The sequence below is a fragment of the Vigna umbellata genome, chromosome 2 (assembly GCF_029865625.1).
Source record: "Vigna umbellata cultivar VRB3 chromosome 2, Vumbellata_1.0, whole genome shotgun sequence".
In the NCBI taxonomy this organism is placed as follows: domain Eukaryota; kingdom Viridiplantae; phylum Streptophyta; class Magnoliopsida; order Fabales; family Fabaceae; genus Vigna; species Vigna umbellata.
In genome coordinates this window covers 2942385-2966575 of record NC_142166.1, presented here as the reverse complement: position 1 = coordinate 2966575, position 24191 = coordinate 2942385, and the positions used below count along the sequence as shown (strand labels likewise).

The following is a 24191-nucleotide window of genomic DNA, read 5'->3' as shown; positions in this document are numbered from 1 at the left end:
AAATGGAAAACTACTCTTTGTAGTAGAAAAATAACTAATTAAAACATTATTCGTGTAAATATAGTTACTAAGAAACACAACATAATTGAGTTATTTATCCAATTTTACACAACATGCAAATCAAGGTAAATCCATGAGTGTGTGGAAAAATTTTATAATTTCATTATAATTGGCAAATTATATCATATTAGGAGGGGAAAGAAAATATATTTCACGTTTATCTTTATGAAGTTCTTTTTTACATATCACACACATGTAACTTTTTTAAGAAAGTGTTTACATCGTGACAACACTTAGTAGAAAGTCATTATTGTTTAATTAAACTAAACCATATTGTTTATTATAGTACATTGTGAGTTTTTTAATTGTGACTCACCATAATTAGCATGGACCACAAAATAAAATATGTAACCCACAATAATTTCCTATTGACAAATTGTTCTACTTAAAATCAAATTTCAAATTTGTAACATTAGCTCAAATATCAATTGTTAAATCACACGTTTCCCATTGGATTAAAAGTTATAACTAATAGTCAATGCAACTTTTTATACTCGAGAACATAATAGTCAAAATGTCAATAGTGAATTGTCTCACTTGACCTTTGTCACAAAACAATAAATGTCACAAACAACATTTTTATTTAAGCTTGTTAGTTATTAGTTAATTACAAATAAACAACATTGTATGCAATATGTAGTTTTGTCTTATCTCAATTTGAAATTTGAATAAATTATTCAATTTGTTTAATTGTTTTCTTTGTCTCTGGTTTGGGTGCAGTGTGCCAAGTTGGTCTAACCTTTAAAAAAAGTTTCAATTTAGTCCAAATATGGTTAAAAATTCATTTTCCAGGTTTGGACTAAATTGAAACTTTTTAACCATGTTTGGACTAAATTGAAACTTTTTTAAAATGTTGAACCAACTTGACACAGAACAAAAAAAAAACAATTAACCCATTAAAAAAAGTAAATCCAAACAATTAAAAAAGTTGGTTTTTGTGAGTCATGATTTTCTTGAATCAATTCAATTCTAAACAACCTTAATATTATGATAAAGAAACTTTTCTTTGCAATATATTGTTAAATAATATAATGTTTCTATTTTTATTTACATAACGTGAAGAAAGGGAAAGCATTTCAATTTTAAATGATACAAATGATAAAATAGACTATAAGCTTAAAAAAAACAGTCATTAATGACTAGAAAAAAAAATATAACAAAGATTAATTATGACTAGAAAAAACGATATAAATAATACCAAAATGTTATGACTTGTGATTTGATGTTTAAGAGATGTGTTATAGTAAGATTTACATTATAGAGTTTCTAACTCAATAAGCTTATAAACATACACATGTCAAATTTGTTAGAAATGTCAGAATGAGTTATAATTTTTGAGTTAACTTGTGTCATCACAATTTCGAACCAAGTTGGATTGGAAAAAATTTAATTTTTTTAAATAGGGTTGAAATAAACTTGTTAGACTTAACCCACATATTAATCGAATTTGAGCCAAATTGACTCAACTCACCAACACCAACATTTTATTAGCTCTTTTTACCATTTTTATGTAAGCTTTTTTATTATAATTATTTATTAGCTTTAATTATATAGATTCACGATTTGATCTTTTTAAATACTAAAATGATGTTCAATGATGTTCAATTACTATCTTTACAATAAATATTTGGAGAATTAGGTGAATACTATGATTCTTGTACTATTAAAAAATAATCGAGTGAATTAATTTTGATTGTAATTTAATAAATATATAAAATAAATTGTAACCCACCAATCTATGGTAGATCGAGCTGAGTTAACCATTTTTTAGTCCAACCTATGTGTTAGGTGTGTTAAGACGAAATCGTCTATAAAACTAAAATAATCAAGTGAATTAATTTTGATTGTACTTTAATAAATATATATAATAAATTGTAACCTACAATCTACGATGGAGAGAGTTGAGTTGACCATTTTTCAGTCCAACCTATGTATTAGGTGTGTTAAGACAAAATCGTCTATAAAACTAAAATATCTAAACATTCTCATGTGTTTTGAAGTTTAATCAAAAAAATTAAAAAAAATGAACATATGAAAATATTATGATTAAAATATCATAATAGTTTAAATTTTGAAAACCAACTAACTTATGAATTTATATTTAAATAATTTTCTCATTAAATTTAAAATTATTAATATATATTTTATAAAATTTATTAATTTATATAGGAAAATACTGTATTTTAAGTGATAAAAATAATATTTATTTATTTGTAAAATTATTATATTTGAAATGGAATTCAAGAAATGTTATCCGGATTCATGTAAATTTTCATTTAACAAAAAAGTCTCTTATTGGTTAAAATATTTATCTTTTTTACGAATAAAGAATAATTATTTTAAAAATTATTTATATGAAAATAAAGATAAAATTAAAATTCACTATTTTTTCGAACACTAAAATTAAAATTATATACAAGTCAAAATAATTTAGACAAATGGGCGGATCCATCCAGTCACGAACACGTGTAAAGCGAACTTCAGTTGCAAATGGCGCATTAGTAATTTCAGCGGGAACATAGTGGTGTTTTCGGTATTTCACTCACGCGTATTTGTTTTCTGTTTCTCCTTTGCATAAACTAAGTCAGGGAAACACTCTTGCACGGAAAATATTATATATGAGAGAGAAACAAGAGAGTGTATATGTGGAACCTTCACCATGCTACGTCAATGGCAGTTAGGGTTTCCTGTTGATTCCCCAAAGCTCGGTTACCTTGCTATAGTTGTTTTTTCCTTTCACGCTTCTTTCGTTCTCCAAACCCTAATTTGAACCCCAAAATTCAGTATCTCTCTCTCTCTTTTTTTTTTTTTTGCTTTGAAATTTTGAGTTGCTGCCTACGATGGGTGCTCCGCAGAAATCGCAGACAAACGCTAATTCGATGCAGGCAAGTGTGCTTTATGAGTAGTTGAAAGCTTCTGTGTTTAATCCTCGAGTTTCAGTGGATGTAATTGCATTTTGCTTTGCTGTTCGACGTGTTCAGAGTTCACATATCAATTTGTTTTATTGATGAATTGGTGAACGTGTGAATAAGTGTTATGGATTTTTGTATTTAGCTGCAGCGGTTTACTGTGTATTGTTAGTTATCACTCAGTTAGTATCATGCTTTATAAAATGCTTTACTATGTTGATATTCTTAGAAACGTGAAAGGCAACGAAGTGGAGGATAGTGCTCATATTTGAATACGCATTTTATGTTGTATCTCGTTGGTGTGATAAACTAATAGCTGTTTTTATTCCTTTGTGTTTTTTCTTTTCTAAATTTCAGAGTTTTTCATTTGAGGATTTTTTAATAGTACCTAGTATCAACTTATATGATATGTCAGGAAATAATAAAAAGTAGGATTTTCTACATAACGTTGTGATGTGATAGTCAAGGCCCTTTAAAAACTAGTGATTGGATTTGGATGATTTGTTGATGATAGGTTTGTTATTGAGTGCTTATGGAGCTCTGTATAAGGGAATACAATAGGTGTTTCTAAGATGGAATCAATGTCAATCAGTGTCAATCAAAGCCTATCCTAGTGAGAGTTACTGGTTCCCCCTCTATTTTTGTGTTCGAGATGTTAAGTCTTTAGCATGAGGGGTCCAACACTGCATTTTTCTTGCAACAATGTGGTGCGGCATGAACTGTAATATGGAGATATAGCACGTCGAGATTAGCATTTAAACTTGCCTATGCTCAGTTTTGGCAGTTCTTTAGTCACTAGTAAAGTAAGAACTCATTTAAATTAAAAAAAATGATCATTCTATTATTTAACCCAGATTTTGTAGTTTCTGTTCTTCGATTGGTTCTTGATTCTGTCTGTTAATATTTCTTGCTTGAAGCTGCACATTTTTTGTCATGAGCTGGCTGTGGTTCTCAATCAAGTGGTAATAGGGCTGGAGCAGAGTGTTGTGGCACCCTGCCGCTTCTCCAACTCCAAGGGCAGTTGTGTTGCTCCTGGCTGTTGCACATCTGCGCCCAAAATTTATAGTGGCCATTACAGTCTATAAATGACAAAAGTCAAGTTTAGCCCTGAGCACCAGCCTTTTCAGGGATTTTTGGTGCCCAACTTGTAAAATTCCCATCCTAAATCTGATGCATTTTTTGTTTTCATTCTCACTTGTTTCTCTTCTGTCTGCTCTACTTTTTTTTGCCATAGCTCCTGCACCTTCTTATGTTTTGCAACCTCTGCTCCTCAACCCTCCTCTGTTCCACTTCTGCTATGTGCAGTGCTCACTGCTGATCTTCTGGTCAGTTTTCAGATTTCTAAAGTTTGCTTCTTCATTTCCAGTGCCTACTCATCAATTTTGGCGAGTTTTCTCTCCAATATTGGCATGTTCAAAGATCCATGTCTCTTCTCTGTCTTGTCCTCAATCTTTGCAAATAAGACTAAATGATTACAATTCAAAGACCCATCATTCTTTCTTCTCTGTTTGTGCTTTTTGCACATACATAATACAACAATTTAATACTATTTAAGCATCCTTATTAGCACAAAATGGAAGTTGTGCAGAAATGGCTTATTTGGAACATGGAGCTCTTATTTTCACATTTTCGTGGATTAATATTGTATTATATTCATTCAAATAAGCAGCCACATTAAATGAATAGCGTTTTAGGAACATTTTACTAAGCTTATAAACTATTTTGTTCGCTTCTTGTATCTTATCTATCCAATTTCAACAAAAGGCCTTCCCTGGCTAGATGTGATTAGCTTCCCGGAACAAAGGATGGCAATGTGTTATGTTATAAGCCATGTCTTAAAATTCTCCCTTTAGATCATCTATACTATTTTTAATGCTTTCATTGGCTTGCCATTGTCTTATGTCATAAATCACGTGGTGAAAAAGGTCATTGGATCTAAGTTACTTTTAATGATTTCAATTACAAGTTTTGTGGTCCTCCTCTTCCTTCAGTTTTTGCACTATATTATATATGACCAAAAACTTATTGGAGTGTTTGTTTGTTTGTTGTTGGAGACCCTATATCAACTAGAGATATGACCAAATTATAACTTATATAAGTAGGATGCAAATTTTATCTTATAAGACGGTTATGTAAAATTAAGTTAAATCCACTTTTAAGATAATGTCAAAACTTATCCTAGCGAGGTTTAATGAGCCCTTGATGTCATCTGCTATTGGGCCACCTATAAATATCTATTCCCATGCCCTAGATGTTCAACCCTCAGGTATGTTGGGAATCTCACCACAACTAAAGATAAGACTGTGTGTACACACATATGCATAGTCGCCGACCCCTCCGTCCCTCCTCTTAAAATTCACCCTCTAAGATCTATCAACTTCTGTTAGAAGGCTTTCTTTTCAGCAACCACATATGCAAATGTTTTAATAGTGCATGATTACACCATCTTAGCTGAATTGATTTTTTCGTGATGATAAAATTTAAGGCAGCCTTAGTTTGAGAATACTTTAGGAGAAACAATTGGGAAGTTAGAGATTTGGAGACAAGTGGGTCTTGGAAATACATGAGTTTGGCCTAAGTAGAAGTGAAGCAAAGACAAAGTATATGGAATGTCAGTTTGGCAAGTGAACTGGGTTGTACAATCTGTTTGCTGCCCTAATCTGTTGCATGACAGCTGTTCTTTATCCTATGACCCTCTTTGGATCTTCCCTCAGCTTTGTTTGCTCTGTAGCTTGAGTATCTCTCTTTCGTTTCAGTTGCCTCTTCTGTGGTTCTTTGTGCCTGTAATCAACAGCTCAGTAAGTGTGTGAACTAGATAGACTTGGTTTTATTTTTCACTGTTTGTTTTGTTGTAAGGAAATGGTGCTAGTGGGGCTGGGGCTGAGGCTTTAGGTTTGAAGTTGGGACTTGGTTTTATGAGTTAGGAACTGTTTGTATAAAACCTTGAGTTTTCAATTTTAGTTAAATGTTTGTTGTGATTTATTTATGGGTTATGTTGCATACAATCTTACAATCCTACACCCATGCATACAATCCATTCTGGTGTTGGAAATCAATTTTGACAACCATGTTAGTTAGGAGCATTGACCAAATAGAAAGAAAATTGTAATGAGTAGAGGAAGACCGAGAAACACTATGGTCAAACCAATAACAGAGATTTATAGGTTAATAGTCTATCTTTGTTTGTAATGTAAGACAAATTTATGATATCTTATAATTCAAGCAGCCAACCCTTCCTAGTAAAAACATGATTAGTTTTTGTTAAATTTAAATCCCTTCTAAAATGTAGATGTAGATACTTTGAAGGGTTTAACATCCAGAAACAATTAGGACAACATAAAAACTGAACATTTTAATTTATTTTCAAAGTCAATTATGGCCTCTGCAAAATCATTCTCGCAACACCAGTATCTGCCCTTACATGATAGGTACTTTAGAAGCCCATTTTATCCATTGGAAATGTGACTTGGTAATATCCAAAACACACTCAAACTGTTAAGAGTTAGTCAAGCAGTTAATCTGCTATAAAAATAATCAGAAAAGGTGGAATCAGTAAGATTTAGGTTTCGGAAAACGAAAGAAAAAGAGGGTTTTGAATTCTGACTTAATACAATATGGGCATTTGGAAAACTTACCAGGAATGTGTTTTCAATCTCAATATCTTGAATGGTTGAGATGTTTACATTGACTCTTTACTCAAGTATTTCTTCTTATTGGATTTCAGCGTGTCAAGGTCTATCGTTTGAATGGTGATGGCAAATGGGATGACCAAGGCACTGGGCATGTCAGTGTTGATTATTTGGAGGTTTGGACACTTTTTGATAATAAAAGCTTTCACTTGTGCTAACATGTATGTTGCATATATGAGCACTCCTGTACACTGTATGCTTAACATCCACTTTATATCTGATTATGTGTATGGTCAGAGGCTTTTGTCTTTGCATTAGTGTTGATTAGTTGGAGGTTTGGACACCTTTTGATTAAAGCTTTCACTTGTGACTAACATGTGTGTTGCATGTATGACCACTTCTCTACATTGTATGCTTGATATCCACTTTATATCTGATTATGTGTATGGTCAGAGGCTTTTGTCTTTGCATTTTATTAAGATAATAATTTATAATATGTAGTTTCCTCTGTGATTGGTGATATTGATGGTAATATGTTTTATTAATTTAGTGCATAAAGATGCAATTTATAGTTGACAGCAAAATCTGATGTTAAACAGAAATAGGTGGTTGATTGATCTCAATTGTTTTTTATTATGATGAATGAAACATCATAATATCTTATAATGCAGCGATCAGAAGATCTGGGCTTATATGTTTATGATGAAGAAGACAATGAAAACATACTTTTGCATCGCATCTCTCCTGATGATATTTACAGGAAACAAGAAGGTAATGACTAGTAGTGTACCCTTTGTTCTTGAAGCATGTCAAGGTTCACGGTGTATGTCAGTTTGATGGTGGACACTATTTTGTTATGCAGATAGAATTATTTCATGGAGAGATCCAGAATATGCTACTGAACTTGCACTTAGCTTTCAAGTCCCTGGTGGTTGCTCTTACATATGGTAGCATATAACTATTAAAATTTAATTACTTCACATCTTTCTCTATTTTTTTTTCTTTCTGCTATGAAACAGATCTTAATTCATATAATTGTTTTATTCAGGGACCATATTTGCAATGTGCAAAGGAATATGAATTTTAATACTTTAAATAGTAAGTAATGAAAAATTTGAATTTTGTTATTCTCTCTTTGTACCGGAAGTTGTTTACATTTTTTATCTACTAAATATCTCATTAACCTTTTCAATTATTGAAAATTTTTAACACTTTCTTAATTTCTGTATATTATTTTATTGTTAACTTTATTATTAATGAGAATATAACCCTTAGGAGTTGTTTTTTGCTTCTGCTACTATATGCTTTTGTTTTAGTTATTTATTTATCTGATGTTCTAATTCTTACTTTTAAAATAATTACTGCTTTACCATTTAAATGTCATTTGGTGCTGTACACGGTATTCCTTCTTGAACTAGAGTAAATACACTCCTCCTCCTTACTATGGCGTAAAATTCATATGATATGACTGTATTGGTCCTGGAGCTGAGTTGATGAAACCATTATTTTGGGTGTAGATTGCTGCAGCTTGTATATACACTCTCTATGAGAAACTGTCATGTTTTAATTTTTGTAGGCATGACTATTTCAATAAATTTAAACTTATAGTTAAAGATAAAAAGGAGGGAGAAGCCATTATATTGCTGAATTATTTTGTTCGGTGCTTTATGGACTTGGTCTTTCTGTTTGCTGTATATTTCAGGTGAGGCATTCCATAGTGTGAACAGTGAGTCAAGGGACTTGCCCACAGTTGAATTGTCAACACTTCCATTGATTCTTAAGGTTTGAAAGTACTTGTTTAAGTTGCTTTACTTATGGAATCCATCCATCCATTCATGCAAGTTCTTGATTTACTTTTAGAAACAATTTTGCTGTGCAATTATCATCAGTTTATGGAATTACCACCAACAATAAAGCAAATTAATAGTTTACAAGTTAATAGCTTTTGTTGAGCCACTTTTGTGTGGATTGTTATATGATTGTTACAAAATACATGTTGGTGTAGCTTTTAATGATATTTCACACAATTTGTGGTAGATATTATTGTACTTCAGTTGAATTTTGGCACAGTGCTATTGTTTTAATTGTTTAGACTTATCTATCAAGCTTCAGTGAAGTTAATCCTCTTTTTTGTTCACAGATGGTGGTTGAGAGTGGCAATACAGATCAGTCACGGCTTGCGGAACTAATTTTGAGTGATGTAAGATTAAATAAATCACTTGTATATGTGCATACATTGTCTTCATAGATTAGGCTCCTTCATTGTACATGATTTGGGATCACCCAGTAATTAAAGGACTGAATGATAAGATAGACTAGATAGTTAGTTTGAGTCATCCATGACTTCTGATGCATGTAACATTTACAACTTTTTCTTACTCTAAGTTGTTCACTGTTCTTATCTTTAAATAAATTTAGGTGAAAGTTACCATGGATTATAAAATTTTGGGGTATGTTTTTATCACTTTTTGGTAGAGAAGTGTGCTTTCTGATTTTGCCAACAAAGTTTTCAACATGTATGGTATAGTAATTGATACTTATGTGATACTGATGATGGTTATGCTGTTGATTTACTTGCACCGTTATACCAACGTTAATTACTATTTACCAAGTCTTATATTGTTTGCAAATTTAAAAAGATTACACAGTCAATCCTGTTACATTTTTTCCCCCTTTTGTTCTGAGGTTTACACATCTCAACGATCATGTGTATGTAAGGGTGCCTTAAAACTTAGAAATATGTAAATTCCTTCCATTTTCCCTCTAGATTAACCTTTTTTATTTTGTATTTCCAATGCAGCAAGATTTTTTTAGGAAACTTATAGAAGTATTCAGAGTTTGTGAAGACTTGGAAAATATGGATGGCCTTCACATGATTTTCAAAATAATCAAAGGGATCAGTCAGTATTCACTTTTATGCCATACTTAGTTCCCTTTTGTTGAAATTTGTCAATTTTGATATATATGTTTGTTCTCTTGCAGTTTTGCTTAACAGTACACAAATTTTTGAGCGTTTATTTAGTGATGAGTTAATGATGGACATTATTGGTACCCTTGAGTGTAAGTTCGTTGCACACTTTTTTTCTCAAACTAGTGAAATGCGTTATTTGGTATTTAGACATTACATCCTATTGTGTTTTACGCATTGTTAGTAGTGAACAAACACTAAAAGTGGTTTTTTCTTTGAATCTATTGTTATGTCATTTAGATGATCCAAAGGTTCCCCATGTTCAACATCATCGTAAATTCTTAAAGGACCATGTTATTTTTAAAGAGGTATGTGTTTGTGATCTGTTTATCTATTCTATTTTGGGAGAGAATCCAGGTGGTAGGTAGATCTCTTGGCATGCCAGGAAATTTTTACTTCTTTCTCATAGTATTTACCTATTTTCTTTGTAGGCCTTACCTATAAGAAACTCAATTGTATTATCTAAGATACATCAGACATATAGAGTTGGATTTTTGAAGGTTTGCTTCTCAGAAGCCTTTTCTTGTTCACTCTATTTATTTGTAACTTGGTTTTTACCTTCATTTATTGCTTTTAGGATGTTGTTTTGGCTAGAGTTTTGGATGAGGCTACTGTTGCTAATCTTAACTCCATAGTACATGCAAACAATGCCATTGTAAGATTTTGGTTTGTATGGAAAGAAGGTTTACATTTAATATAGGAACTGTTATATTTTGTTTTGACTCTGTTATTTTTAGGTTGTTTCTTTATTGAAGGATGACAACACATTTATCCAGGAATTGTTTGCTAGGTTAAAATCACCCACCACCTCTCCTGAATCAAAGAAAAATATGGTAATGACAAATACTAGTTTACTATTTCCAGCATGACATTGGTATTTCATTAGTTGACATTTTCCCTCTTGGTGGCATAGCTTATTATTTGTGTGTGCAGTCACATTTGATGAAATTTTACTAAGAGAAGAAATGGAATTCCAGTGTGAGGTTATGCCAATAAATGGTTCCTGTTGTTCTCTACACTTTGTTTAGGTCATTATTCTATTAACTATTGATCTTTTATGCTCCCCCCTCTCCAATCTGACTTTGTTTCAAAACTTTGGAAAATATGCATTGTGTTATTCGAGGTACCACCCCCGAAAACTGTTGTGTTGTTATTCAAGGTACTAGTACTGTCAGTTTTATAGAAACTTGTGTAAAGAATATCATAGTTATCTATTATGTGAATCTGTGACCTATTTTAGTGGAGCATTGGCTAATAACGAACTCCTATCTGACAGCCCTAACGGAATACAGTTCAGTTAGTTACCATGATAGAACAATATAGAAGAACAAAATGTAAAGTACCATGATAGAACATGTATGGAAAGATTACAGTACATTTTGCAGTTCTGCCAGACAGAACTCATAGCGAGAAAGAAAGAAGTTATGAGCAGTTATGGGTGGGTTACAAACTAGTGTAACCTCTGAAAATTGAAAAAATAAAGAGAAAATAAAAATAGCAAAAGTAATACAACTGTATTACAAAGTTAGAAAAAACAAACAACAAACAAACAATAAACATATAACATTAATGCTCCCCCTCAAACTCAAGGTGAGGGATTGGGATGAATGAAATCCATCACTTTGAGTTTGGAACGGAGGAATTGAAAACGAGCAGAGGAGAGTGGTTTGGTGAGAGTATCAGCCTACTGATCAAGGTTGGGAATGTGAGAGACCACGAGTTGCTGGGACAACACCTGCTCATGAAAAAAAAAGACCTCAATCTCCATATGCTTAATCTTGGAGTGAAAAACAGGGTTATGGGCAATAGCAACAACACTCTGGTGGTCACAGAAGAACAGGAGTAGAAAATAGAATGTGTAGCCCTTGGAGAAGTGCTTGGATCCACGAAAGTTCAGTAGAGGCCTGGGCTAAGCTGCAGTACGCCACTTCAGTAGTGGAACGAACAACGACACGCTGTTTGCATGACCACCAGAACATCAGATTAGGGCCCAAATAAACCAGAGGTGGATTTATGATCATCAACGTCAGAAGCCAGTCTGCATCACATAGGGCAGTGAAGGTGAAAGGAGTGGAGGAAGAGGCAACTCACAGATCTAGACTATAGGAGGTGGTGCCTTTTGGAACGTGTTTGCATAGGTGGGTGTTTAGGTTAGAACAAACCGGGGATGAGATAGGAGACGGAGAAGATGGAATAGAAGAAGAGCTGCGTGAAGGAGAAGAATGAGAGGAAGAGAAAGTAGAAGGGGGACTGGAAGAAGGACAAGATGGAGGATTGGAAGGGGCAAACAGATTACGATTAAGATCAAAATACATAGGTAGAGAATGAGAGACAACATCTGGAGAAAAAAGAGACTGATAGGGAAAACTAAATTCATTGAAAACCACATCTTTGGATGTATAAATGTGACCAGACTTCGACAAACAGAGATATCCCTTGTGAGAGGTGGAGTACCCAAGGAAGACACATTCTTCAGAACGAAAGTCAAGTTTATGTGGGTGATAGGGACGGAGAAAAGGAAAACAAGCACACCCAAATACCTTAAAAAATCCATAACCAGGAGAACAGTCATAGAGAATTTTGTAAGGCACTTGAAACTGCAAAAAAGTAGTAGGTAACCTATTAATTAAATGAACAACCATTTGAAAGGCAAAATCCCAAAGCTTTAAGGCAAGGGTAGCATGAGACAAAGGAGTTAACCCTAATTCAGTAATATGGTGATGTTTGCGGGGACAAATAAGACAATTGGAAATGCCATGAGTGGCAAGAAAAGAACTAAAAGACCTAAACTAACCACCCCAGTCAGTTTGAATATTTTGAATTTTAGCATCAAACTGAAGTTCTACATGAGACTTAAAGTGTTGAAAAACAGTAAAAGCTTCAGATTTTAACTTAAGAAGGTAAAATCATGTAAATCTGGAAAAGGCATCAACAAAGGATATGTAGTACAGCTAATCAGCAGTAGAGGGAACATGAGACGCCCCCCTCAAATCACTAAAAACCAATTGAAAGGGTTGTGTATAAACAGTAGACTAGAGAGAGGAAGGTAAATGATGAGATTTTCCAATACAACAAGATGAACAGAAATCCAACTTTTTATTATTGAAAGGAATATTGCATTGACTAAGAACAGTTTTTAATACATCAACATGAGGATGGCCTAATCTAGAAGGCCATAAATTGAGAGATGCTGAAGGAGAGGGACCATTGGCAGAGACCAGAACAGTAACAGGATGAGTGTTGGAGAGAGGAGGAGGAGAACTTGAGGAGTGAGCAGCAGGACTGGGAGGAATGTGAAGATTAGGGAAATAATACAAGCCATCAGCATCAACAACACCACGGAGAAGAATTTCATGATTGACCTAAGATTTGACTGTAAGAAAATGAGGGAAGAAACTGGGGAGGAATAACGGGATTAACAACAAACCGCTGGAGTGTTGGGCCTTAATGACAGGTTCAACTTGTTGCTTCCAGTGGAGATAATTGGAATCATCCAATTTGTCCGCAACAGCAGTTGGAAAAATCTAGAGGGAGTTGGTAGGGAGCTAGAACTGGTATTGGTCATGGTGGATCATCAATCAGCTCTTGATACCATAATAGATTTTGGACAATACTTAATATTTGGTGTTGGAAAGATTACACCAGACAGAACTTATAGAGAGAAAGAAAGATGTTATGAGCAGTTATAGGTGGTTACAAACTAGTGTAACCTCTGAAAATTACAAAATAAAGAGAAAATAAAAACAGATTGTTGGAAGTCCCACATCGACTAGAGATAAAAACTTCACCTTAAAAGCTGGTTTTGTGGGGTTGGGTTAGGCTTAAAGTCCACTTCTTCACACAGATAAAGAAATATAACTGTTTTACAAAATAAGAACAAAAAAACATATAACATTAACAGCCTGCTTGACCTTTATTCTTATTTATGTATGAGTATATTAATACAGTGTTTTTTCTATCTTTTGTGTTAACTTGCTTTAATGTTAATGCCACTTTTTATGCTCATGATTGGCATTACTGGTGATTCTTATATTAAATATTCTTGCCTCTCCCTATGATGAACAGGTCCATTTCTTGCATGAGTTTATTAGTTGTAGCAAGAGCTTACAGATGGTGCGGCAGCTTCGGCTCTTTCGGTATGTAGCATGTGGAGTGGTACAGGTTGCAATTGACACTGTGTCTTCCTCTTATGAAGTTTGTGCTCTCCAATTTTAAAATCAGTTGCTCTTGTTTGATTGCATTCTTGGTGTAGTTATTTAGGCAGATTGTTGTATTCTTGTCAAGTTTATTTCTTGTAAGGAAAATTTGATCAAGCATGTCTAAAAGTTCTACTTCTTGCATGGTAATGGAATCTTCAATGGTGGATCTGCGAAGGCTCGCATATGCTTTTAATTTTTCTTACTCCATGCTTTTTATTTTTAAACTATCATCGTACGTATTTACAGAAGATTTGATATCTTCAGTTTGGATTTTTCACTAAGTATATGCCTGGTAATTTTATGACAGTAAACATCTTTAGAAAGCAAATTCTATGTATAATTATCAAAGCCCTCTCTATAAAAGCACTTCAATGGGATTTTTATTAGGAAGCTCTCACATTTATTTTTTCTACATGTAGCATAGAGGCCTTATTACTTGAATTCCCGGTTATTTATTTATTTATTTATTTTGCTATATGTTCTGTTATTGGATCTTATTAAATTTTATTGGTTGATTTGAATATATGTTTGTAGAGATCTGATGAATGAGGGGATCTTTGACGTCATCTCTGATTTACTCTCGCAAAGTCAAGACAAGAAGCTTATGCTTACTGGGTATGATGCCCCCGTTTTTGTTTTTACTTTTCTGCTGGCATTCTTATTGATTAATTATTAAGAGGGCAATGTTGTGATGGTTGCAGGACAGACATCCTCATTCTCTTCTTGAATCAGGATCCTAATCTTCTGCGATCTTATGTTGTTCGAGAGGAGGGAATTACACTTCTTGGACTATTGGTAAGTTTTTGCATGGAAATGAAGTCACGTATTCTTTCTAGATGAATGCAGGTGGAAATCGAATGTCCTTGGTGTCTGTGTGTGTGACTTTCTCCTCGTGTGTTTTAATTTGAGAGATATGTTAATTTATGTTAATAGAAGTTTGAGTTTGTCGGAATGTGAAGTGTAACTATATTGTCGCAAATAAGTTCTGTATCCTATATGTCTAGCAATTTTAGCTTTAGGATTAAATGTGTAAGCCATTTAAGCTCCCATGCAGCTGCTGCCATAGACATGGATTTGACAACTATGTGCTATGCTTGCACCTCCATTAACTCAGATTCCTCCAATAAGAAAACAGTAACTAGCATCGGAAAAACTAGTGATTTTGGCTATGGTAAGATGATAATTGAGCATCAGTCTCAGTAAAGCATATTCAAAGCATGCTACATTGCAATACTTGAAGAGGATTGAGCGAACTTCAATCCTCAAGAAGTATTTGAGATGTCCGTAGTCTTTTGCCAGAAATTGACTGAAGAGATTGGGTTTGAGATGCTATACCATTTATGTCATCATCATTGATGATTATTTCATCAGCATAGGTGATACAATAAATACACTACTGAGATGGAGAAGGAAATCACGGATACTATGGAGAATGAATGGAGAAAGCAGATTGGTCAGCTTCATAATTTGGCATGGCAAACTATATTAAGCCAGAGCTAAAATATGTAAACCTTGAATGATGAGTCTGCTTGAAACCATAGACCGAACAATGAAGATGATAATAAGGTGGGAGTCATTAGAGACAGTAAAACCCAAAGTCAAAGTTTGGTCTGTATAAACTTCTTGCAATTCCACTTACAATAAGCAATTTTTAATATCCGATTTGCAAACAAGCCTCTGATGAATATCAGCCATGACTAGGAAGAGATTAAAATATGGTTTTTGGCCACACAAACGATCATAGGTGCCCTGTACTGATCAACGTGACCATTACATTTAGTCTTTAATGTATGAATCTGATGCCATAGTCTTGTTAGGAGGTGAAGTTACAAGTTCTCAAGTGCCACTAGAATGTAAAGACTCCATTTCATCCAACTTCACTTGTTGCTAGTTGGGATTGCCCATGATTTCACTTATAGACTTGGAAATAAATGCAGAATCAAAAGGGATGAAAATAAATAGCAATGAGATATGATCATATTTAAAATGCAAGCATAGGGAGCGGAATATTAGGATTGTGAGAGTTGAATACCTTTTTGTAGTGCAGTGGAACGTTCAAGTACAGGGGACATAGGTGGAGGTGATTGGAGAAAATGAAGTTGAAGTATTAGTGGAAGGAAGTACTAATTTGAGTCCACTGTTGGTCAACCACTGTGTGGTGGAGCACGAGCGCAATAGTTGCTCTGGAACAGTAGATGGAATATGTAGAGGGTATGCAGTAAATTGGCATAAACTACAATAGAAGTGAAGGGGCAAGTCTAGTAGGTGCAATGTATCATTGAAATCATTGACAAAGACAATGAGTTCTTTTGGAGGCGAGTAACGGAAGGAAGGCATTCTAAAGGTTTGATAGTTTATCTTTACCTGTAGTGCAGTCTTGGATAAATAATGTGCAGCAAAAAAACTAACATGATTGAAACTATATTGTGGATACCAGGCGGAGTGGGGAACTTGATTGTGAAATGTGGTTTTGATCAAATGACGTGGAGAGAAGTTTTTTTTCCCCTATAAATGAAGAGGATCATTATGGGGAAGAAGTCTACGAATGGTTTCAACCAAGTGCTGTTTCTTTCTTTTGAAAACACCATTGTGGCATGCTGTGGGAGTAAAAGATGTTTAATAAATAATACCTTGTGAAGTAATAGATGTTGGGAAGATTTATTCACTAGCATTTTGAATGAACAAAATTTAATAGAAGAATAAATCGATTTTGAATTTTAGCTGACAAACTTTAAAATACAGTAGAACGTAATTTTCATTAAAGAATAACCAGGTAGATAATCATCAATGAAAGTGACAAAAAAAAATTGAATAGAAATGAGTAGAGCCTTAAATATTGGAGTGAAGCAGGTGATAAAGCATTTTTCTGGACTTTATGACTACTGGTATGGTGAGTATGTTTTCATTAGTGTCATTTGCATAAATCTAAAAGGTGAAATTTTGGAGTAACTAGGAACCATAAGATGCATTATATTAAGAGCAGAGTAGACAATAGATACAGTAATCAGTGGTAAAATCTTTTATAATTCTCAATATTCATGTTCTGCTTCAATTTTCCGCTAGACAATCTTAGTTATTGACAAAGAACAAAGTAATCAAGGGTGTGACCGAGATGATCTTTTTATTATTTTAAATATTCTGTGAAAGTGCTTTCTAAGATTTGTTGAATCTGTTAATTGTCCATGTAAAGTGCTATCCCTCCTAAATTTAAATACTTGATAAGTAGATCATTGTTGTATCGTTTATGAAAGTTGGTTTGAAGGTAAATTGGAAGTTGTACCAATATATTGGCCTTTGTTCCTGATAGTAGTTTAGCCTTAATAATAAATGGAAATAATGGATATTAAATTGAAAGGACTATCAGGATAATCTATTTATAATTCATTTAAATATTCTTACTAAATGCTTTTTATAATTTATTGCATCTTTTAATTTTCAATGTAAAGTGCTAAACCTCCTAAATTTAAATACTTGATAAGTAGTCCATTGTTGTATTGTTTATAAAAGTTTGTTGGAAGTTTAATTGAAATTTGCACCAATATATTTTACCTTTCTAAATAATAAATGGAAATAAACTTCGGTGCACATCCCCAGTAAAATTGTGGATTCTGAATAGTAGTTTTGTTTAATTAAGTTCTGTAACGTACAGGTTAAGGGCATGATAACAGATTTTGGGGATGACATGCATTGCCAATTTCTTGAGATTCTCCGCAGTCTATTAGACTCATGCTCATTGTCTGGAGCACAGGTTTGATTTGGCCTTTTTCTCTGATCTCTCAATTTTGCCTTGCTTTCTAACTGATTTTTTGCTTGACCCAACTGAGTCTAGAATCCTGGGAGTGATAACAGGATGGAAGTGAGATTTCTTTTTTAATATTTTAGAATTTACTTCAAATTTAAATGATATTTTAATTTAAATTTAAAAATTGCATTTCTTGAATTTAAACTACATTGTATTAATTATTTTATTATAGGCATGCTTAGGATGGATCTATTCACATAACTAGGAGTCCTCCCCCATTTTATTTTTTAAATGTTTCAATGTGTGTGTATAATATTAAAGGTCCTATTTATTAAGGGGATTTGATTATAAAATAGTAATATTTAAGTATTTGTTATCTTTTTTTGACAATATCTTGTTTTTTATGATGTTCATTATTAAGATAATTAATGCCATTTTCCCCTCTTCAGACAAATATTCTATTTCCCTTTTTTATAGTCATCATTATAAAAATCATTGTGCTTTTTTAATATTTTTAGAAAAATACTTGAGTAGTATTTATTTTCCTTTGTAATAGTTTTTTTCTTGTATAATCTACTAATGCAATTTGAAAGGCTATAATAAATTATGACATTTGCAATCTAATTACTTTCCTTTTATAATGATATGATTGTAAGTTGATTTTTAAATGTTTCAATATGTGTGTGTATAATATTAAAGGTTCTATTTATTAAGGGGATTTGATTATAAAATAGTAATATTTAAGCATTTGTTATCTTTTTTTGACAATATCTTGTTTTTTCGGATGTTCATTTTGAAGATAATTATGCCATTTTCCCCTCTTCAGACAAATATTCTATTTCCCTTTTATAATCATCATCATAGAAATCATTGTGTTTTTTTAATATTTTTAGCAAAATACTTTATTGTTATTTATTTTCCTTTCTAACACAAAACTAGCTTGGAAGGAGAGGTTTGCACCCACTTATATACTATAAATTGGTCTTATCTTTAGTGAGACTTCAAATAGTTTTTTTCTTCTATAATCCACTAAGCAATTTGAAAGGCTTTAATAAATTATTACATTTGCAATCTAATTACTTTCCTTTTATAATGATATGATTGTAAGTTGATTTTAGACTAAGTTATTTATTAAGTCTTTATGATGAAAAAAACTCATAAGCACTATTAACATCTTGAATTTTGGACATATTAACAATTATCATATCATTCTATCACTATTCTTATATTTTCTTTATTTTAATGATCTTAGCCAAGAAACATAACATTCTTCTACTATTTTTTGACAATTTTAAAGCTAATTTTACTCAATAATGTTAGCCAAGAAACATACAAATAAGATTATTAAACATATATTTATCAAATAAATCTCATGTGCCGGTTTTAAAAGCTTTAGTGGTGCTCCTTAGTCCTATTTTTAGCCTTCTATTCCAGTTTTATTCTATTTGAAGTTGTGGATACTAAAGGTTGGAATCACATCTCAGCTTTTGAAATGGCTTTCTTATTTGTTCTCTTCTCTATGTCTAACAGCCTCAGGAACCAACTATCCAAAAAGCTTGAGTTGTTAAGTGAATATACATGAATGTAATTATATTGACATATCTAATATCTAATACCTATGGAGAAAGTGCCCTAGTGTCTAAAATGTGGACAGATGAACCAACCAACGGTAACAATGTATGGGAAGTGCTGGCATATGTAGTATTTGGCTATGACTTATGTGTTATTGAATGGGATGGTTTATTGGCAGCAATATTGTTTATCATGGTGATTTAGGGAGCTACAAAGTGTATTGGTTGGAGGGAATATGTAGAAAGGAGTTGATGATAATTGATTTAGTTGGTTGATGATAATCAATTTTGTTGGATCATCTCTGCTCTTGATATGTTGGAGATTCAACATCATCTAATGATATCAACAAATTAGAGTATACAAGGGGAATATACACCTCACTTTACAGGTAGTAGGGTTGAGTTAGGGTCAAATTCACTTCTTAAAATGTTATTAGTGAGTATTCTAGCGATTGTTGTTGGTTCTATTTTGTTATTTGCTATTGAGTTGCCCAATATGTTCAGTCCTTTGTGTTCGGAAATACCACATTGATTAAGTCTATGACAAACTTATAATATACAAGAAGGTGTAACCCTCGTCTTATAAGCAGATTGTGTGGTGTTGAGTTTTTCTAAGAGTTACAATGCAGCTTCCTGTTACTGTTTAGAAGAGGTTGCATCTTTTGATAATTGGATTGGTAGGGACGTGTGGGACTCCACAGGTAGTTGTTGGAAGAAATTATTGTGAAGGAATTAGACGGGCAGGCTTCCAATATTATTTCCATGAATTGAGTCATGTGCTACTATTTTATTTTTTCGTTTTCTCGTATACTCTTACAGCATTCAAGAATTCTAGAGCACATTTCTTGTGAGTAGTAGGAGTTTCCATATTGACTATTGACATGACTAAAATAGTGATAGGTTTCTTTGATCAAGAAATTTATCTATTCCTCTCACAACACACACTTGCGCAGAAGAAGAAAAGAAACTGTATATTTCTTCTATAACCAGTAACAATGTACACACACAAAGCCTCCAAGGGAACTCTCTCCTTCCACAGGATATAGATGTCCTGTCTATACAAAAGAATTAACAAAACTGAAAAATGTACAGGAGTTCCTCAGCCTCTTATATAGGCTCCCCTCCCTCTAACTAACTGTCACTAACAGCTATAAACACATCAGTATCCTCCTAACCTCCTAACAACCCTATTAATTCTTTTTCCTCCTTTCATATGCTCTTAGTATTCTACCAAATAGTGTATTAAATGGGGGTGTATCCCTCCAGCTTTGAGCTATTTTTTGATATACTAGACTGTCTATTAGTTCTATTTGCTTGTCGTGCAACTTTTACATTCAGATGTTGGACAACATAGATTGTTGAAATCAATTGTGGGATTGGTTTCGTTCTCTTATTTCTCATTTGAGTTTGTTTGCGCAGGTTGCAAATTTTGAAAATTGAGTTGTGTTAATTTAATGTGTTGATTTTTGTTTGAGAAGCTGGTATGCTATGCGTTAATGTCTCATTCTTGTGTTATTAGATGGTTATATTGGAGTTTTTTTTTATTAACTTTTCAGTTTTACTTGACAGAGGGATACTATTATCGATATTTTCTATGAGAAGCATCTGAGTCAACTGATTGATGTGATAACAACGTCATGTCCTACAGAAAATGGTCATGTGAATAGCCAAATAAAGTGTCAGAGTGGGACAAAGCCAGAGATTCTATCAAACATATGTGAATTGCTGTGCTTTTGCGTCCAACACCACCCATACAGGATAAAGTATTTCCTTCTTGCCAAGCAGTAACCTGAATGACTTTATGTTGTTGAATCACTTAATGTGATTAAGACATGGGTCTCTTTTTTTGCAGGTGTAACTTTCTTCTTAATAAAGTTACGGATAAAATTCTATTACTGTCACGGAGAAGAGAGAAATACCTTGTTGTTGGCGCTGTGCGGTTTGTTCGCGCTGTTCTCTCACGTCATGTATGTTTAAATGTTTGTGCAGATATTGTGTGTTTTGACTTTGGCCAGTGCAAATGCCAGAGTGAAGATCCCCCTTCCCCTATTCTATATGTATTAACTCAATCTTGATATTCTGCTACTGGCTTGTAATTTTATGGTTCATATAGTACTTACACATACAGCCTTATATCAACAGCAAATAAAAACCATTCTCCCAATCATTACAGAATGAGCCCTGATACCTTATTATTTATTTTTAAGGAGGCATATTTACTGATTTATTTATTTTTTAGGGTAAGGCATATTGACTAGTAATGTTAGTGACTTAATCTTGAGAATGGTCTGAATTTATGAAATATAGAGTGGATTATTCGAAATCAATTGTATGTGGAACCTATAACATTTTATTCTGTTTTTTTCCTTCCATAAGCTTCTATGGATGAATTGTTGAGTTGTACATTTTGTCAATTTGGAGCTTATTGCAGTAAATTTCATTGAGAAGGGAACTAGGGTTGAGAACCTTGGAGTATGAAATCTTGGCTGTTTGGGAGCATCTTCTTGATAACTGTAAAAATATCTGTAATTTTTTTCTTTTTAATCAGGCCGTTCTCCGACCTTTCATTTCCAAGAGGGGAGGAAGGTACCAGTTAGCCAGAATGTAACTTTTGGGCAATTTAGTTTACTTTGTTATAGCTGCATTAAGTTGTTTATGCTGGTAGCTTTAATGTAAATTGTTATCACTAAATTCTTTTGTATGATTTGTTCTCGTGGTATTATTTTGAAACTCAACCTTTAAGATAGTTGGTTGAATTTTTTAATGTGAAACTAATTATCTTGTTTTAGGATATTACTACTTGATTCTATTTTTTTAATCCCCTTGTTTATTGTTGTTTCTTGTGAGTATGGTTAATTGTCTCTTGCAGTACATGTAACAGTTTGGAGTGTTGCCCTGCAGGATGAGCATCTTATAAATCATTTCGTTAGAAGTGATCTTCTGAAACCAATTGTAGATGCCTTTGTTGCTAATGGTAATCGCTACAATCTGCTCAATTCAGCTGTTCTTGAGCTTTTTGAGTATATTCGCAAGGTATCAATCTTTTATATGTATTCATTGTTCATTACCTCGAGCACTTTTGAACTGATAATATTGTATAATGCAGGAGAATATGAAATTATTGCTGAAGTATATAGTTGATTCTTTCTGGGACCAGTTAGTGAAATTTGAGTACTTGGTTTCCATTCATTCATTGAAAATAAAATATGAGCAGGTATTTCCAATTTTCGTTTACCCACACTCTACGAAGTACAGTTTTTGACTAAAGATTATGTGCTTGCTTCAGTATTTGGATAATGATGGGATAAAAGGGACTTCTATTATGAATGACATTCGAAGACGACTTGATGAGCGTGCTCCGGAGAAAGAAGAGGAAGACTACTTTAACGAGGACAGGTATATATCCTCTTTCACATTTATAGTAGGAGATTTTATATACCTGGCATTGAGTCTCCAGATATTTGGTTGTTAATCAGTGATGAGGAGGATACGGCGTCTGCATCCAATTCACATAATCAGAAAGTGAAACAACGGCAACATGCCTTATCCAATGGAGATGCTGAAAGCTACTCAAAGTTAAGGTAGGTATACTTGTTTTTCATTGTATTTATTGGTCTATTTAATTTGCACAACATCATCTTCTGAAATCTCTTGATTTTCAGTCCAAGATCCGGTGGGTTGGTTGACTATGATTATGATGAGGATGATGAAGACTACCGGCCACCACCAAGGAATAATCCAGAAGCATCTGAAGAGTATGAAGAAACAATGGACTCTCTCAGGCTGAAAAGAAAATTGACAAAGGTTGAGATTTTACAGATGCCGAAGTTGTCTAAAACTTCAAAATCTAAAGATCGTGTTTTTGCTGCCTTATGTTCAACTTTGAGCCAGGCTGTGCTACCTCGTAAGAAACCTTTAGTCAACTTTATTACTGTTCCTTGTATAGAGGACGATCAAGAAAAGGAGCAACATGTTTCTGGAAGCTGCTGTGAGAATAGTAGTGTATCGGCTGATGAGCTAAACCATTTAGAGAAAGAAACTGCTGCGTCTAGAAATTCTTCGGATAGGTTGTACGACACATCTGACAATGGACAGTTGGGTGGTGAGGAACACACAATGGTTTCACCAAAATCCCCGCCAGAGATGGCTGTTACTGGATCTTAAGATTTTCATACCAGAGTCAGGCGTATTGTTTGTGGCCAATGGATTTGCTGGTGTAAAGTGGTTGCTGTGCTAATGTGAGAATTGCATTCTACCGAGAGGGTAAGTTCTGATTATTCATTCTAGGGATGAATTGTGGAAATGCTGTACAGTGCAAGATATTATTCAGCAACTTCGATCTGCTCCTATGTTTTAGTAGGCTTTTCGGGCTTTGAGCGTGGTAACTGTTGCATTTGTGTAACATTCACCAGCAATAATTCTCGTTTACCTTTCCTTCTCAACCTCTTAAAGCTCATTTTTCGATTCTGCAGAGGATTCTGGGTTGGGGGGTTTGACCACCTTGTCATTATAAAAGTTATATCAACTTACAGATAGAGGGCGCCAATATTAGCCCCACACAGGTTTTACCTTTTTTTCCCTCCCCAATATTGGTGAATGTGATATATAGGGATATGTGCAGTGATTTTCTAGGGCCATTTTTTCGCAAATGTACTAGGAAGAAAACATGATCCAATGTAAATCTAATGAATTGTAACGTATGCATTGAACCTCCCATATAGTTGCGGTGGTTAGTTTTCGCCGCAGATCGCTTCTTAATTCTTTATTTGGATTTTCCAGTATTCTGTCCTTGAGGTAAAACTCTGGTGGGGACAGATTGGCCTAACTTTTACCATTGCCATGAAACCCTTGATCTTGGTGCCACTGTAGGAGTTGGATATTAAAGGACCAAATATTAAGGATCAAGGGTTTCATGGCAATATAAAACATCATTTTGAAATCAAGTAGGTTGCTCAATTACTAAAGTTTCTGGTAAAAAAATCTCCGCCGTCGATGATGTCTTTTGGCTCAAACTGCGGTCACAGACAATGGATTTCAAAACTTAAATTGCTATTATTGCTAACGTCTCCATCCAGGTAGCTGACATTTCTCAATTTCGGTGTGCATTGGATGA

At 33.6% G+C, this 24191-nt stretch overlaps 1 protein-coding gene across 3 annotated transcripts; it reads left to right on the top strand.

Annotated features, from left to right (window-relative positions):
* The first annotated feature begins 2663 nt into the window (after positions 1-2663).
* On the top strand, positions 2664-23859 carry LOC124836732 (uncharacterized). 3 transcript variants are annotated; one of them, XM_088105752.1, is made up of 25 exons: positions 2664-2738; positions 2892-2945; positions 6694-6774; positions 7270-7369; positions 7461-7545; positions 7647-7696; positions 8301-8380; positions 8739-8798; positions 9399-9498; positions 9581-9658; positions 9807-9874; positions 9998-10066; positions 10144-10221; positions 10304-10399; positions 13632-13702; positions 14300-14380; positions 14467-14560; positions 17415-17513; positions 20648-20841; positions 20931-21045; positions 21980-22111; positions 22185-22292; positions 22365-22474; positions 22555-22659; positions 22741-23859. In XM_088105752.1, exons 1-25 carry the CDS (start codon positions 2679-2681, stop codon positions 23240-23242), a joined length of 2670 nt encoding a protein of 889 aa, XP_087961878.1. In that variant the 5' UTR covers positions 2664-2678; the 3' UTR covers positions 23243-23859. The 3 variants fall into 3 exon arrangements, with proteins under 3 accessions (XP_087961878.1, XP_047167872.2, XP_087961876.1); XM_047311916.2 differs by lacking the exon at positions 2664-2738 and having other exon boundaries at positions 2739-2945; XM_088105750.1 differs by lacking the exons at positions 2664-2738; positions 2892-2945; positions 7647-7696 and having other exon boundaries at positions 6733-6774.
* Positions 23860-24191: the final 332 nt, after the last annotated feature.